Source organism: Mobula hypostoma, chromosome 8 (genome assembly GCF_963921235.1).
Source record: "Mobula hypostoma chromosome 8, sMobHyp1.1, whole genome shotgun sequence".
Lineage (NCBI taxonomy): Eukaryota > Metazoa > Chordata > Chondrichthyes > Myliobatiformes > Myliobatidae > Mobula > Mobula hypostoma.
This window is the reverse complement of record NC_086104.1, coordinates 19767772-19781214: the sequence shown is the minus strand read 5'-3', so window position 1 is coordinate 19781214 and position 13443 is coordinate 19767772. Positions and strand designations below refer to the sequence as shown.

General features: G+C 43.3%; 1 protein-coding gene across 6 annotated transcripts in view; it reads left to right on the top strand.

The window, feature by feature from the left end:
* Positions 1 to 12378, top strand: part of ltbp1 (latent transforming growth factor beta binding protein 1) — a 463174-nt gene extending 450796 nt beyond the window's left edge. For 3 of the 6 annotated variants that reach the window (XM_063055535.1, XM_063055537.1, XM_063055538.1), the window contains 2 exons: positions 7372 to 7521; positions 11222 to 12374. In XM_063055535.1, coding sequence (XP_062911605.1) covers positions 7372 to 7521; positions 11222 to 11391 — 320 coding nt within the window. In that variant the 3' untranslated portion in view covers positions 11392 to 12374. Of the gene's footprint in view, positions 1 to 7371; positions 7522 to 11221 lie in introns of all 6 variants that reach the window. The other 3 variants (XM_063055536.1, XM_063055534.1, XM_063055533.1) reach the window with 2 other exon arrangements.
* The last annotated feature ends 1065 nt before the right edge of the window (positions 12379 to 13443 follow it).

The window sequence follows — 13443 nt, the reverse complement described above, 5'->3', positions numbered from 1 at the left end:
AAACCAAGCTGTCTGTGCTAGAAGTGTCTTGCTTTTACAAAAGCTACCAGGTTTAAACTTTGTATTCTACAGCAGCTTTTTACCACAAGGTGGCTACATCCATCTGCACAGCTTGTTGGTGATGAATGATGTGTACGGCAGATGAAATATGGGACACTGTACTTGTCTGATAGCTTCCACCTGCTTCCATGGGAAGAAATTCATTTAATCTGTGTTCGTGTTTGTGTTTGTTGGGTGGCTGGTGACAGAGTGGGAAATACCTAAATCAACATAGATGTCACTAGCGCATTCATTCTCAGTGTTGGGTGTAAAACAGACAAATGGGTTTGCCGAGCAACTGCGAGAATTTTCCCCTCAAGTTCCCTATCCCAGGTGAGAGGCCTAACCTCCAGAATTACTCTGGAAAGTCCAGGCAGTGAATGTCAATCACTACTTTTCGATTGATGAAGGAAAACACACATAAATCTGTTGAAGAAATATGGGATTGCACCTCTGCACTGTCCAAGCAGGACGTCCCAGTGGCCAAAAATTTTAATTCTGATTCCCATTCCAGTTCCGTCATGTTGATCCAACAAACGAAATCATGGTGGAAGAGCAACACCTTATATTCTGCCTCTGTCTCCTCTAAGCTGGTGGCATGAATGTTGATTTTTCCTGGTGAACAAGTTCCTCCACCACCTCCCCCCAGTTCCCACTCCAACCTTTTACTTCTTCCCACCTGTCTATTACTTCCCACTGTGTCCCCTCCTCCTTCCCTATCTCCTACTGTCCACTCTTCTCTCCTATCAGATCCTTTCTTCTCCAGTCCTTGACCTTCCCCAACTCACCTGCTTCACCCTTCACCTTCCAGCTAGCCTTTTCCCCTCCCCCCCACACTTCTATTCTGACTCTTCCCCCTTCCTTTCCAGTCCTGACAAAGGGTCTCAGCCCGAAACGTCGACTGTTTGTTCTTTTGAATAGATGCTGCCTGACCTGCTGAGTTCCTCCAGCGTTCTGTGTGTGTTGCTCTGGATTTCCGGCATCTCCAGATGTTCTCATGTTTGGGATTTAATATGACTGACATTTGAACGTGTTTTGGCTAACTTAATGTCTATTTTTTTACTCAACATTTAAAAGGCTCTGCCTATTTGTATGGTAGTTGACAAATAATGGGAATGGAAAATCATGTGAAAAATGATTTTATATATCCAATAAAAATTAGCAACTCAGTACCACCTCCTCGCTTTGCCTTCACAACCAAGCCCTGATATCATTTTATAATTTCATGAGTAACCAAGTTGTAGATGACTTCAGTCTTATTAAAATAAACAGAACTTCATTTGGTATTTGTTTTGAGCACAAATACTTGTGAATATGGACAGTCTTATAAAGAGAATTACACAGCTTTCTATCCAGTCCCTGGAAAAAAAGAATGTTGGTCACGTTTCTGGAGGTGGGAGATAACCCAGCAACGTGGATGGTCTCTCCTGGAACTGTAACCTAACCTTCCCTTTTCTTCCTGCTGCATTTCTACGAATTGCTTTTCATCCTTCTACAAACGAAGGATTGCCAAAGGCCCAGGATCCTCAGTTCCAGCCGCTGTTAACCCAGCACCTGGCCCCCCTCTCAGCTTAAGCCAGACCATTAACGTGATGATTTAAGTCCACGATTTCTATTCTAATTTGCATGCAAAGTGACAATACAGTATATTCTGTAAAATGTCGGGCTTGACATGTAGGCAGATGAGAAATTTCAATTAATGTTTCACTTTATCTTGGGAAACAAGAATTGAGCCAAGACTGAAGAGTTGGGAGATGTAGTAATGATGATGTGTCATTACACAGGTAGCCAGTGCCATCTGGTGGTCACATGCAGGTCTATTTCTTATTTTCTGGAGGTATAACATATAACCATATAACAACTACAGCACGGAAGCAGGCCATCTCGGCCCTTCGTGTGATGTCAAAAGCATTTGCTTTATTGGTGCACTCCAATCCTTGACAACTTCTGTCAAGTTGACTTGTCAAATTCAACCTGACAAAACAAAGCATAATCATTTAGCTCAAGTTATAGAAACAAGGTGAGTACAGTACAGGATGGGCCATTCACTGAACCAGCTAAAAAGCAAATTAAAAATATCCAAACCCTAATCCTACACCATGACGATATCCCTCCATCTTCCTTACATCCATCTACCTATCCAAACATCTCTTAAAAACCTCAAATGAATTTGCCAGGCAGTACATTCCAGGCATCCACAACTCTGAGTAAAATATTACCCCTCACATCCCTCTTGAACCTACCCCCTCTGGCCTTCAATACATGCCCTCTGGTATTACACACTCTAACTCCAGGAAACAGATATTCTCTGTCCACTCTATCTAGGCTTCTCATAATCTTGTGAACCTCTATCAGATCTCCCCTCAGCCTCTAATGCTCCAGAGAAGACAACCCAATAGCACATGCCCTCTAAACCAGGCCCCATCCTGGTGAACCTGTTCTGCATTCTTTCCAAAGCCTCACCGTCCTTCCTATAGAGAGGCAACCAGAAATGTACACAATACTCCGGATGTGGCCTAACCAGAGTTTTATGAAGTTGTAACATAACCTACTGATGTTTGAACCCATTGCCTCGACTAATAAAAGCAAGGACTCCGTAAACCTTCTTAACTACCCTATCGATCTGTGCAGCCACTTTCAAGGAGCTGTGAATTTGGATTCCAAGATCTCTCTGCTCAGCGACACTGTTAAGGACCTTGCCCTTAATAGTGTATTGTCTCCTTGTATTTGCCCTTCTGAGGTGCAACGCCTCACATCTATCTGGGTTAAGTTCCATCTGCCATTTCTCTGCCCATATCTGCCACTGATCTATATCATGCTGTATTCTTTGCCAGTCTTCTACACTATCTACAACTCCGCCAGTCTCGGCTACAAATTTACTAACCCACCCATCTACATTTTCATCCAGGTCATTTATATACATTACAAACAGCAGAGGTCCCAGCACAGTCTTCTATGCGCAAGCCAGTTCTGAATCCAAACAGCCAATTCGCCGCGGAGCCCAAGTACCTTAACCTTCTGGATTAGTCCCCCATGAGGGACTTCATCAAACGCCTTACTAAAATCCATGTAGACAACATCCACTGCCCTAACCTCATCAATCTCTCTTTTCACCTTGTCAAAATAGTCAAGTTAGTAAAGCACGACCTACCATGAACAAAGCCATGTTGGCTCTCCCTAATTAAGCCATGGGCTTCCAAATGCTCATATATCCTATCCCTAAGAATTTTCTCCAGCCGTTTCCCAATAACTGAAGTGAGACTCCGTGGTCTGTAGTTCCCAGGATTTTCCCTTGTTCCTTTCTTAGTGGTACAACATCAGCCACTCTATAGTCCTCTGGGACCTGGCCTGTGGATAGACAGGACACAAAGATACTGGTCAAGGGCACAGCAATCTCATCTCTTGCCTCCTTCAATAACCTGAGGTAAATCCCATCAGGCCCCGAAAAGAGGGAGCAGAGTTAATGTTTCAGGACGATGAAATTTCATTGAATGAAAGAGTATTGCCCTGAAATATTAACGCTCTTTCTCCACAGTTAATGTTGACCGGTTGATTATGTTGCCAGTATTTTCTGTGCATGATTTGTACTTCCAGTACTTTCTGTTTCACGATATCCGTGTGTGTTCTTTCTTCGGATTACTTCCTGTACAGAATCTGATTAATCAATCATTTCCGATATCAGGATCAAGGAATATCAGGGGTCACCTCCTTCTGTCCTCTTGGAGAGTGAGGATAGTAACACCTGCAAATAGCTGGTCAGGCAGCATCCATAGAGCAATAAACAGTATTACTCGATGAGCATTATCTCCACAAAATTGGGGCTATTGTTCCCCTCACTCAGAATCGGTTCTGACTTTCTGCACTAACCTCAAAACAGACATATTCTGGCTCCATCTTAACTGTGAACAGAATGGTTGACGGTATTAAGTCAACTTCTTTCCTGTGTTTGAATTGCTGAGGTTACATGAGTGAGTTTGCCCACTACCGCATCCCGAGACCATTGTGTGTGAGTTATGCTTGCTTGAATCTTATGCCCAGAGTTCCTGGAATTTTTGAGAAATACATAACGTCCTCACTGATTCATGGAAATCTCAGCCTCAGGGCTGCTGAATGTGGAAGAAAAAAATCACCTGGAAAGGCAGAGAGGGCCTTAAATTTCCACAGGGAGGCCAAATAAGCACACAACTTCCTCAACAACCTGTCTAATCAGCCACCTCATGAGACACCCTCTTTCCCATTTATGACGTTCTCTGGAGCCCACATTGGGCTTTTTGACCACCTCAAATGCCACAGAACTGGAGGAAAAGCAAGTCATCCTCAATCCCAATATACTGCCCTGGAGGTAGAAGAAGTACGCTGTACTGTGTTTCTCAAATTCATCTCAATATAGTCAGTTAAATTGTATTTCAGAGGCAGATAGGATTGCACTGTATTGTATGTTTATTACCATCAAAGGAGGATAAATCTGAGGTAGTTAAATTATAACCATACGTGGTCATGTAATATAGATAAATTTACTGCTATGAATTAAATTCACTCAGGAACATAATAAAAATCGTATTTCATAGTTTGAAAAAATTGCTTCCTTTTGGAATGAATATTGTTATTGTTAGAGCAGGAAGAAGCCAAGAGTGGGACAGAGGGAGGGTGATGTTACAGCTGTTAGCTTCAATGCTGCCTTGTGTTTTTATTAGCAATTCACTCACTTGTGCCAGTTTTCCTTACATTAGTGCCTGGAAGGGAGCAAATCATTCCGAGTTCTTAGCCCGTCTCCAATAGATGGCTTCCACTGCTGCAGTTACACCGCTGAAATCGACCAGCTGTGATCTGGCTCCCTGTGCCCACATATCTGCCACCAAGATGGTATTTCATTGCCAAAGATTAGGTTTACTTCAATGAAACAAGGCAAGAGAGAAAAGCTTGCTGTGTCTGAGACTGCTCAGGATTGTATCAAGATTCAATATTCAAGATTGTTTAATGTCCTTTCTGGGACACAAGTTTAAAGCAGAGCAAAATAAACACAATAATAATGGAGTCACGAGGACCAGTGGCTCTCCACCCCCTATCAACTTCCACCTTAAATGTACCCACAAACTTGGCCTCCACCATAGTCTGTGGCAGAGCATTCAACAGATTCACTACTGTCTGGTGAAAAAATTCCTCCTTATCTCTGTTCTAAAAGGTCACCCCTCAATTTTGAGGCTGTGTCTCTGGTTCTGAATTTTTTTTGTGTGCCATACTCTGCCAGAGCCTCGGTGACCACTCTTTCAAGTAGTTGCCTTGGAGAAAAGATTCTGTGAGTGTTTCCCCACATCCTTCTCACAGCGCAGTTTTTCTTTTACGAGGCCAAGTTGTGAGCTCGACACTCAACCCGGCACTAATGGAAAGATTGCCCGGGAGCGGCCCAACTGGATTCGAACTTGGGAACCTTCGCTCCGGAGTCTGGCGCTGATGTCACTGCGCCACCAGCCGGCAGTCTGAATACCCTTACCATTGGAAACATCCTCTCCATATCAACCCTATCTAGTCCTTTCAACATTCGGTAGGTTTCAATGAGATCCCCACACATTCTTCTAAATTCCAGTGAGTACAGGCCCAAAGTCATGGTCTGTGCAAGACTGGAGTAGAAGCCCAAAGGTCAAACTCAGCAAGGTCAAGAGGGCAAGGCCAAAGGTTAAAGCCTGAAGGTCAAAAACCAAAGTAGGAGGTCTGAAGGAGTCATGAAAGCCTAGGCCACTGGGGTCAGAGGTCTGTGCAAGTCAGGAAGTCGAGGCCCGAAGGTCAAACCAGTGATTGGTATCCTGGGGTGAGGTCCCAAGTCTGTGAGTCTGAGAATCCAGTGACAAGGACTGGAGGCCCAGAGATGGCCTGTCCTAGGATGGAAGCCTGCCTGGGTGGGAAAGGGGCTTGTTTTGCTGTTGTTATCTTGTTTTTTTTTTGCTGTTGTTGCTTGTGCTGTTCTGTGGAACATTGTGGGTGGGCATGCTATGTTGCCACTGGAATGTGCAGCAACACTTGTGGGCTGCCCCCAGCTCATCGTTGGGTGTGAAGGTTGTTAACACAAACAATGCATTTCACTTTATGTTTGAGTTAGATGAGAAAAATAAATGTGAATCTGAATCTGATGTCAACGTGGTTTGACCAGAACAGGTGATGTTCACTTCTAAGAACTTGAAGCTCTCATCCCTGTTAACCTCACACAGTTGATGCGGACAGGAGCATGTACCCTCCTGAAAATATTGACTCTGAAGGAAAGGTTGTTGTCAAGATGCCTTGTCACTAGGTCACTAAGCTCTCTGTCTCCTTCCTGGTCTCCAAGTCACCATGATTTGTGACATTTGTGGAGGAATTACACTGAGTTTCCTCATTCAGATTATGGCTGTAGATTGTGAACACTTAGGATCCCAACACCGATCCTTGAGGCACTCCATTAGTTATAGTCTCCTGACCTAAAGATTAACTGTTTATTCCTATTGTCTGCTGTCTGTCCATTATTAATCTCCTCTCTATACCAGTATGTTACCCCAAACTCATTGCTCTTACTTTGTTTAATAATATTTTATTGCTCCATGGCTCAACTTCAAATATAGAAGCTACAGGTGAACATACTTCGGAATCACCATGTTTTGAGATAACAGAGAGATGTAAAGAACAGAATAAGGACAGTGTCAAGGTACTTGTGCAATGGGGCCGACATTATCAGAATCTCAATGTAATAACGAGCTGCACAAATTCTGAAAAGCTTATAGCTTTCTGTCATTTTGAGGAGGTGGATAGTGGTTGGGCAAAATAGTTGGGTGCAGTTACCATGGCAGCCTATCTGTCCAGAGATGAGTAGGCATCATCACTATTATCATCATGTGTTGTGTTGGATGACGTGTGCAATCATGTTCTATGGCCATGATTGTTCTTGGCAAATTCTACAGAAATGGTTTTCTATTGCCTTTTTCTGGGCAGTGTCTTTACAATATGGGTGACCCCAATCATTATCAATACTATTCATAGATTATCTGCCCGGTGTCAGTGGTCGCATAACCAGGTCTTGTGATGTGTACCAGCTGCTCGTTCGACCATCCACCAGTGCTCCCATGGCTTCACGTGACCATGACTGGGGGTTAAGCAGGTGCAGGCTAGCAGAGGGAAGGAGCACTTTACATCTCCTTTGGTAGAGACATATCTCCACTCTGCCATCCACGATGAATCGGCAACTCATCTAAAATAGCCACTTCTCTTGAGGATCCTGATGGATTTGTCCACAAGAGTGCCTCGCAGCACTCCTGACTGCCGGCGAAGTTACAGCCGTAGCTCACAATTTTGTTCGCTTTCCTCTAGATCCACTGGAGAGCTTCGAGGGGCTGCAAGCGGAGGAATGTGGAATTCTGAATGGCTGTGAGAACGGGCGTTGTGTCCGGGTGCAGGAGGGCTACACTTGCGATTGTTACGATGGGTACCAGCTGGACATAACCAGGCTGGAATGTGTTGGTAAGTTCAGATGTAACAAGTAGAGCAGTTATTGCTCAATACGTGAGAAGACCATCCTATAATGTAGCCTCTGTTAGGGCCAAAGCGTGATAATTAAAACGTTTGCCTCTGTTTTCCAAATTCTCCAAACTCCTGTCTCCTGAAATTGATTCTGACCTCATTAATTAGGCCAGCCACCAATATTGTTTTGTTCCTTCCATCTATCTGCTTATACAAAAACCATTCTAATGTTCAGTCTCTCGCCAATTCAATCTGTTAACTTGATAATATTTCACCATATTCGGGAGAAAGCAACTCCTGACAGTGGCATGATGGAACTATAAGAGCATTACGTAGAGTGGATCATGCACCTTAAAGAAGACAAGGGCATAATTTGATTAAAGAAATCCCATCAGTTCCCTGTGTGCTTTAGACTATAAGACATAGACATAAGAGCAGAATTAGCCCATTCGGCCCATCGAGTTGCCACTGCTTTATAAGCAAGCCAGTGGAGCAGCTAAGTGTTACAATGCATTGAACAGGAATTCTGCAGATGCTGGAAATTCAAGCAATACACATAAAAGTTGCTGGTGAACACAGCAGGATGATGCCACACTCAGGTTGGAGGAACAACACCTTATATTCCGTCTGGGTAGCCTCCAACCTGATGGCATGAACATCGACTTCTCTAACTTCTGCTAATGCCCCACCTCCCCCTCGTATCCCATCCGTTACTTATTTTTATACACGCATTCTTTCTCTCACTCTCCTTTTTCTCCCTCTGTCCCTCTGAATATACCCCTTGCCCATCCTCTGGGTCCTCCCCCCCACCCCCATCTTTCTTCCCGGACCTCCTGTCCCGTGATCCTCTCATATCCCTTTTGCCTATCACCTGTCCAGCTCTTGGCTCCATCCCTCCCCCTCCAACTTTCAAATCCCTTACTCACTCTTCCTTCAGTTAGTCCTGACGAAGGGTCTCGACCTGAAACGTCGACTGCGCCTCTTCCTAGAGATGCTGCCTGGCCTGCTGCGTTCACCAGCAACTTTTATGTGTGTTACAATGCATTGAAGTTGGTTTTACATCTTGGGTTTGGACAAAATGCTCCAGACATAACCAGGTCACAGTGGGACATTACCCTGTTTTGTCTATACAGAACAGATAATAAGGTCATTGTGTGCAGATGCTGAACTGTACTTGTGAAAGTTTAATGAGCTTCATTAGCTGATTCAGTTTGGCACAACATCATGGGCTGAGGTAAGTAAGCTAATGAAGCTGCTGAACCTGAAGCACCGTCCCATGTCAGCACACAAAACACTGGAGGAACTCAGCAGGCCAGGCAGCACCTGCGTAAATGAATAGACAGTTGGTCAAGAGGCTTTGTCAGGACTGGAAAGGAAGGGGGAAGATGCCAGAGTAAGAAGGTGGGGGGTAGGGATGCAGGACAAGCTAGAAGGCGATAGGTGAAGCCAGGTGGGTAGAGGAGGGGAGGATGAAGTAAGAAACTGGGAGGTGATAGGTGGAGAAGACAAAGGGCTGGAGAAAAAGGAATCTGATAGGAGGGGGAGTGGACTATGGGAGAAAAGGAAGGAGGAGGACCACCAGGGACAGGTGATTGGCAGGTGAGGAAAAGAGGTAAGAGGTCAGAGTGTGGATTAGAAGAAGGGGAAAGAATAAAATTTTTCTGGAAGGAGAAATCGATGTTCATACCATCAGACTGGAGGCTACTTAGATGAAAATAAGGTGTTGCTCTTTCAACCTGAGAGTAGCCTCATCATGGCAGAAGAAGAGGTCATGGACTGACATGTCAGAATAGGAGTGGGGAGAGGAATTAAAAAGGTTAGCCACTGGGAAATACTGCTTATAGCAGATGGAGCAGAGGTGCTCAACTAAGTGGCCCCCCAGTTTATGTCTGTCTCACCAGTGCAGAGGAGGCCACATCAGGAGCAGCAGATACAGTAGACAACCCCAAATGATTTTACAGATGAAGTGTTGCTTTACTTAGAACTGTTTGGGAACCTGAATGGAGGTGAGAGAGGAAAATAATGTGCAGGATGCGGCAGCTCATGCGGTGGTAGATGAGGATGAGAAGAACTCTGTCCCTGTTAAAGTGGCAGGAAGGCAGGGTGAGCATGGATGTCCAAAAAATGGAGATACGGGTGAGGGCAGCATCAGTCATGGAGGAAGGGAAGCCCCGATTTATGAAAGATGAAGACACCTGTGATGTCCTGGAAAGGAAAGCCTCACCCTGGAAACGGGAGTCAGGCTGGGAACGGGTATAGTCAAGATAGCCATGGGAATTGGCAGGTTTATAAAAGATGTCAGTTTGTCTCCAGAGATGGAGACAAAGAGGTCAAAGAAAGGCTGAGAGGTGCTACAAATGGACCAAGTGAATTTAAGGCCAGGGTGGAAGTTGGAGGCAAAGTTGATGAAATTGAGCTCAGCATTGGTGCATGAAGAAACACCAGTGTAGTTGTCTGTGTAAGGCGAAAATGAACTTTGGCTTCTCTGATTTTGTGCACTTAGCACAAAGTGTTGAAGAACATGTGGTTGTACAGAGAAGTAGAATAAACTGACTTTCTTCGTAACTAGACACTCAACAGTAAAAGCAGTGACTTACTTTAATGGGATATTGTGCATCATATGAAGAAGCTTTAGTTTCACCTTGCCAAACCAGTGGTGTAGGATAGTGATAAAATCCCTCTCCCCCGTTTCTGGCCTCAACCAGTGAAAGTTTTAATTGTATTTACCAGGCTCTTGCAATGTAGATGCATTTTTTCCGCCAAATGTGAAAACAGCTTTCTTGTCAAACTGTTCAGTTATTGCTGTGACTGAATAATTGGCATCTTGCTATCAAATGAAATCTGGCAAATTGGTTCATTATTGTGATTTGTATTGAGGTAGAGTGAAAAACTTGTCTTGCATCCAACATTGCATTATAACAGTGAGTTGTAGTACAAGGTAAAGCAATAACAGAGTGCAGAGCAAAGTCTTACAGTTAGTTACAAAGAAAGTACAGTGCTGGTAGATAATAAGGTGCAAGGTCATAACGAGGGAGGTTGTGAGGCCAAGAGTCCATCTTATTACACTAGGGAACCTTCAGTAGTCTTATAACAGTGCAAATGAAAGACATCCTTGAGCCTGGAATGTGTTTTTAGGCTTTTGCATCTTCTGCCCAGTGGAAGGGGGAGACGAGGGAATATCCGGGGTGGATAGGGTCTTTGATCATGTTGGCTGCTCTGCTGAAGCAGTGAGGAGTGTTGACAAAGTCTGTGAAGGGGAGGCTGATTTCCGTAATGTGCTGAGCTGTGTCCACAGCTCCCTGCAGGTTCAAGGGCAGAGTAGTTGCCATACCAAGCCATTATGCATCCAGATAGGATTTTTTTTTATGGTGCATTGATAAAAATTGACAATGGTCAAAGGGGACATGCCAATTTTTTCTTTAGCATCCCGAAGAAAGTAAAGGCGTTGATGAACTTTCCTGGCCATGACATCAATGTGGTTGGACTAGGACAGGACATTGGCAATGTTCACTTCTAGAAATATGAAGCTGTCAATCCTCAACCCTCTCGACCTCAGCACCTTTGCAGGAGCATGCCCCATCCCTCTTCCTGAAGTCAATGTTTAGTTGACATTGAGGGAAAGATTGCTGTCACAAGCTTCTCTGAGTCTGGATCGCATATTTCTAACTCTCAGTGCTTCATTTTATTTCCTTTATTTCAGATGTTAATGAATGTACTGAGCTCAATGACAAAATGTCGTTGTGCCGGAATGCCAAATGCATCAACACTGATGGATCCTATAAATGTGTGTGTCTGCCTGGCTATTCACCCTCAGAGCAACCCAATTATTGCGTAAACACAGAGACAGAGAAAGACTCTAAGCCAGAGTAACCAACGAGGAGACTAGACCATCAAAGCAAACCCCATAAAAAGATCACACTTCGCCAACAAGCAAAGAACGAACACTTGACCACGTTGCCTCTGCATCTCCAACTCGACCCTTTTGAAACATAGAAGAGGAAAAGAACTGACTGGTATGAAGAGTTTGTCATCAGTGACTGCGGAAGGGGTGTAAAAAATGAACATATGATTTTCTCAAGACGGGAAAATAAGCCCAATTCTGCCAATGAACAGAAAGACCAAATGGATTCTTGTTAACGCTTTTCTTTTTAGAATAAAAGAGAAAAGCATCTCAGTAAATTAATAGTAAGGACATTCAAAGCAAGAAAGCAAACTGTATTTACAGTCATTCACTCAAAATAGTATTTGTTATTAGCACACAGTTTACACTATGTATAACAGCGGTGAAAATATTTTGTATTACTGTTGTAGGCGTATTTGATAAAGTGCAGTATGTGTTATACTGCTTTGACTTTAGAGTTTTATGACAAATGTAAATTCTTGATAGCAACTTATAGTCCTTTTGTATGTTTTTTTTTTAAAGAAAAAGTTGTGCTATTCTCTGTCTGGAACATTGGTCAGTGACAGTTTTTACCTTGTTCTGTGTCTGCCCTGTGGAGCAGGCATGTCATTGTCATAAGGATTTTTTTTTTCTAAAAGACGTTTTATACAACCACGAAGGTGTGAAGTTCCCAGTTATGTTCTCCACACATTATATACTGCACTACAACCACATCATTCAAACTTGCCAGATCACAAAGCTGCTACAGAACAGCCGGAGAATACCTGATGTGTACATTTACACTGAAGAAAAAAAAAAGAACCAGATTAATGTATTGTAATTTGTAAATTGAAAAAAATACACAAGCAGATAGCTCTTGTATGATCATCTTAAAGCATATTAAGCTGTATTCTAAACCTCTGTAAAACCAATGAAATAAATCACTTTATGTAAGTGTACAATTTGCCCTCTCCTGAAACAGTGGAAGTAGATGAATGTGAAAGAGACATGTGTTTATTGAGGTATGCTGAGTGTGTTTTCATAGTTGGTGACTAGTTTTAGCCAAAATCTCTCCATTTCACTTTAAAGTTCCACTCAGTGTCACTGTTCCAGAAGTCCAATGTAGGTTCAAGGAACAACATCCCATCTTCAAGTGAATCTTCTGGACTTTACACTGAGTTCAGTTTGGAATTCCAGCCTACCTAAGTCACTTTTAAAGCTTTTATAGGTTGTGTTCCTTTTTCTACTTGTTAGTTCACAAGTTACTTTTTCATCTCATATTGGCGCCTACCCCACACGATCTTTTGTTACGTCCATTCCTTCACCTTGTTCATCACCCCTTTTAGAGCGATTAACTCTGATAACATGTAAATAAGCCCTTCAGTCCAGTAGCCCCACAGTGATCACCAAGCACCTACTTGCAATATTCCAATTTAACTTTATTCTTCCCCTATCTTCGATGGGATCCGTGATGAATTGGCTGTTTGGATTCAGAACTGGTTTGTGCACAGAAGGCAAAGGGTAGTGGCTGAAGAGATTTATTCTAGCTGGAGGTCTGTAATTAGTGGAGTTCCACACAGATCTGTGCTGGAACCTCTGCTGTTTGTAATGTTTATAAATGGTCTGGATGAAAATCTAGATGGGTGGGTTAGTAAATTTGCTGATGATACCAAGATTGGTGGAGTTGTGGATTATGTAGAAGACTGGCAAAGAATACAGTGTGATATAGATCATAGAACATAGAAATCTACAGTACATTACAGGCCCTTCAGACCTACAATGTTGTGCCGACCATGTAACCTCCTCTAGAAACTGCCTAGAATTTCCCTATTTTTCTAAGCTCCATGTACCTACCTAAGAGTCTCTTAAAAGACCCTATTGTATCTGCCTCTACCACCATCGCTGACAGTGCATTCCACACACCCACCACTCTCTGTATGAAAAACTTAGCTCTGACATCCTCCTTATACATACTTCAAAGCGCCTTAAAACTGTGCCCCCTCATGTTAGCTGTTTCAGCCCTGGGAAAAAGCCTCGGGTTA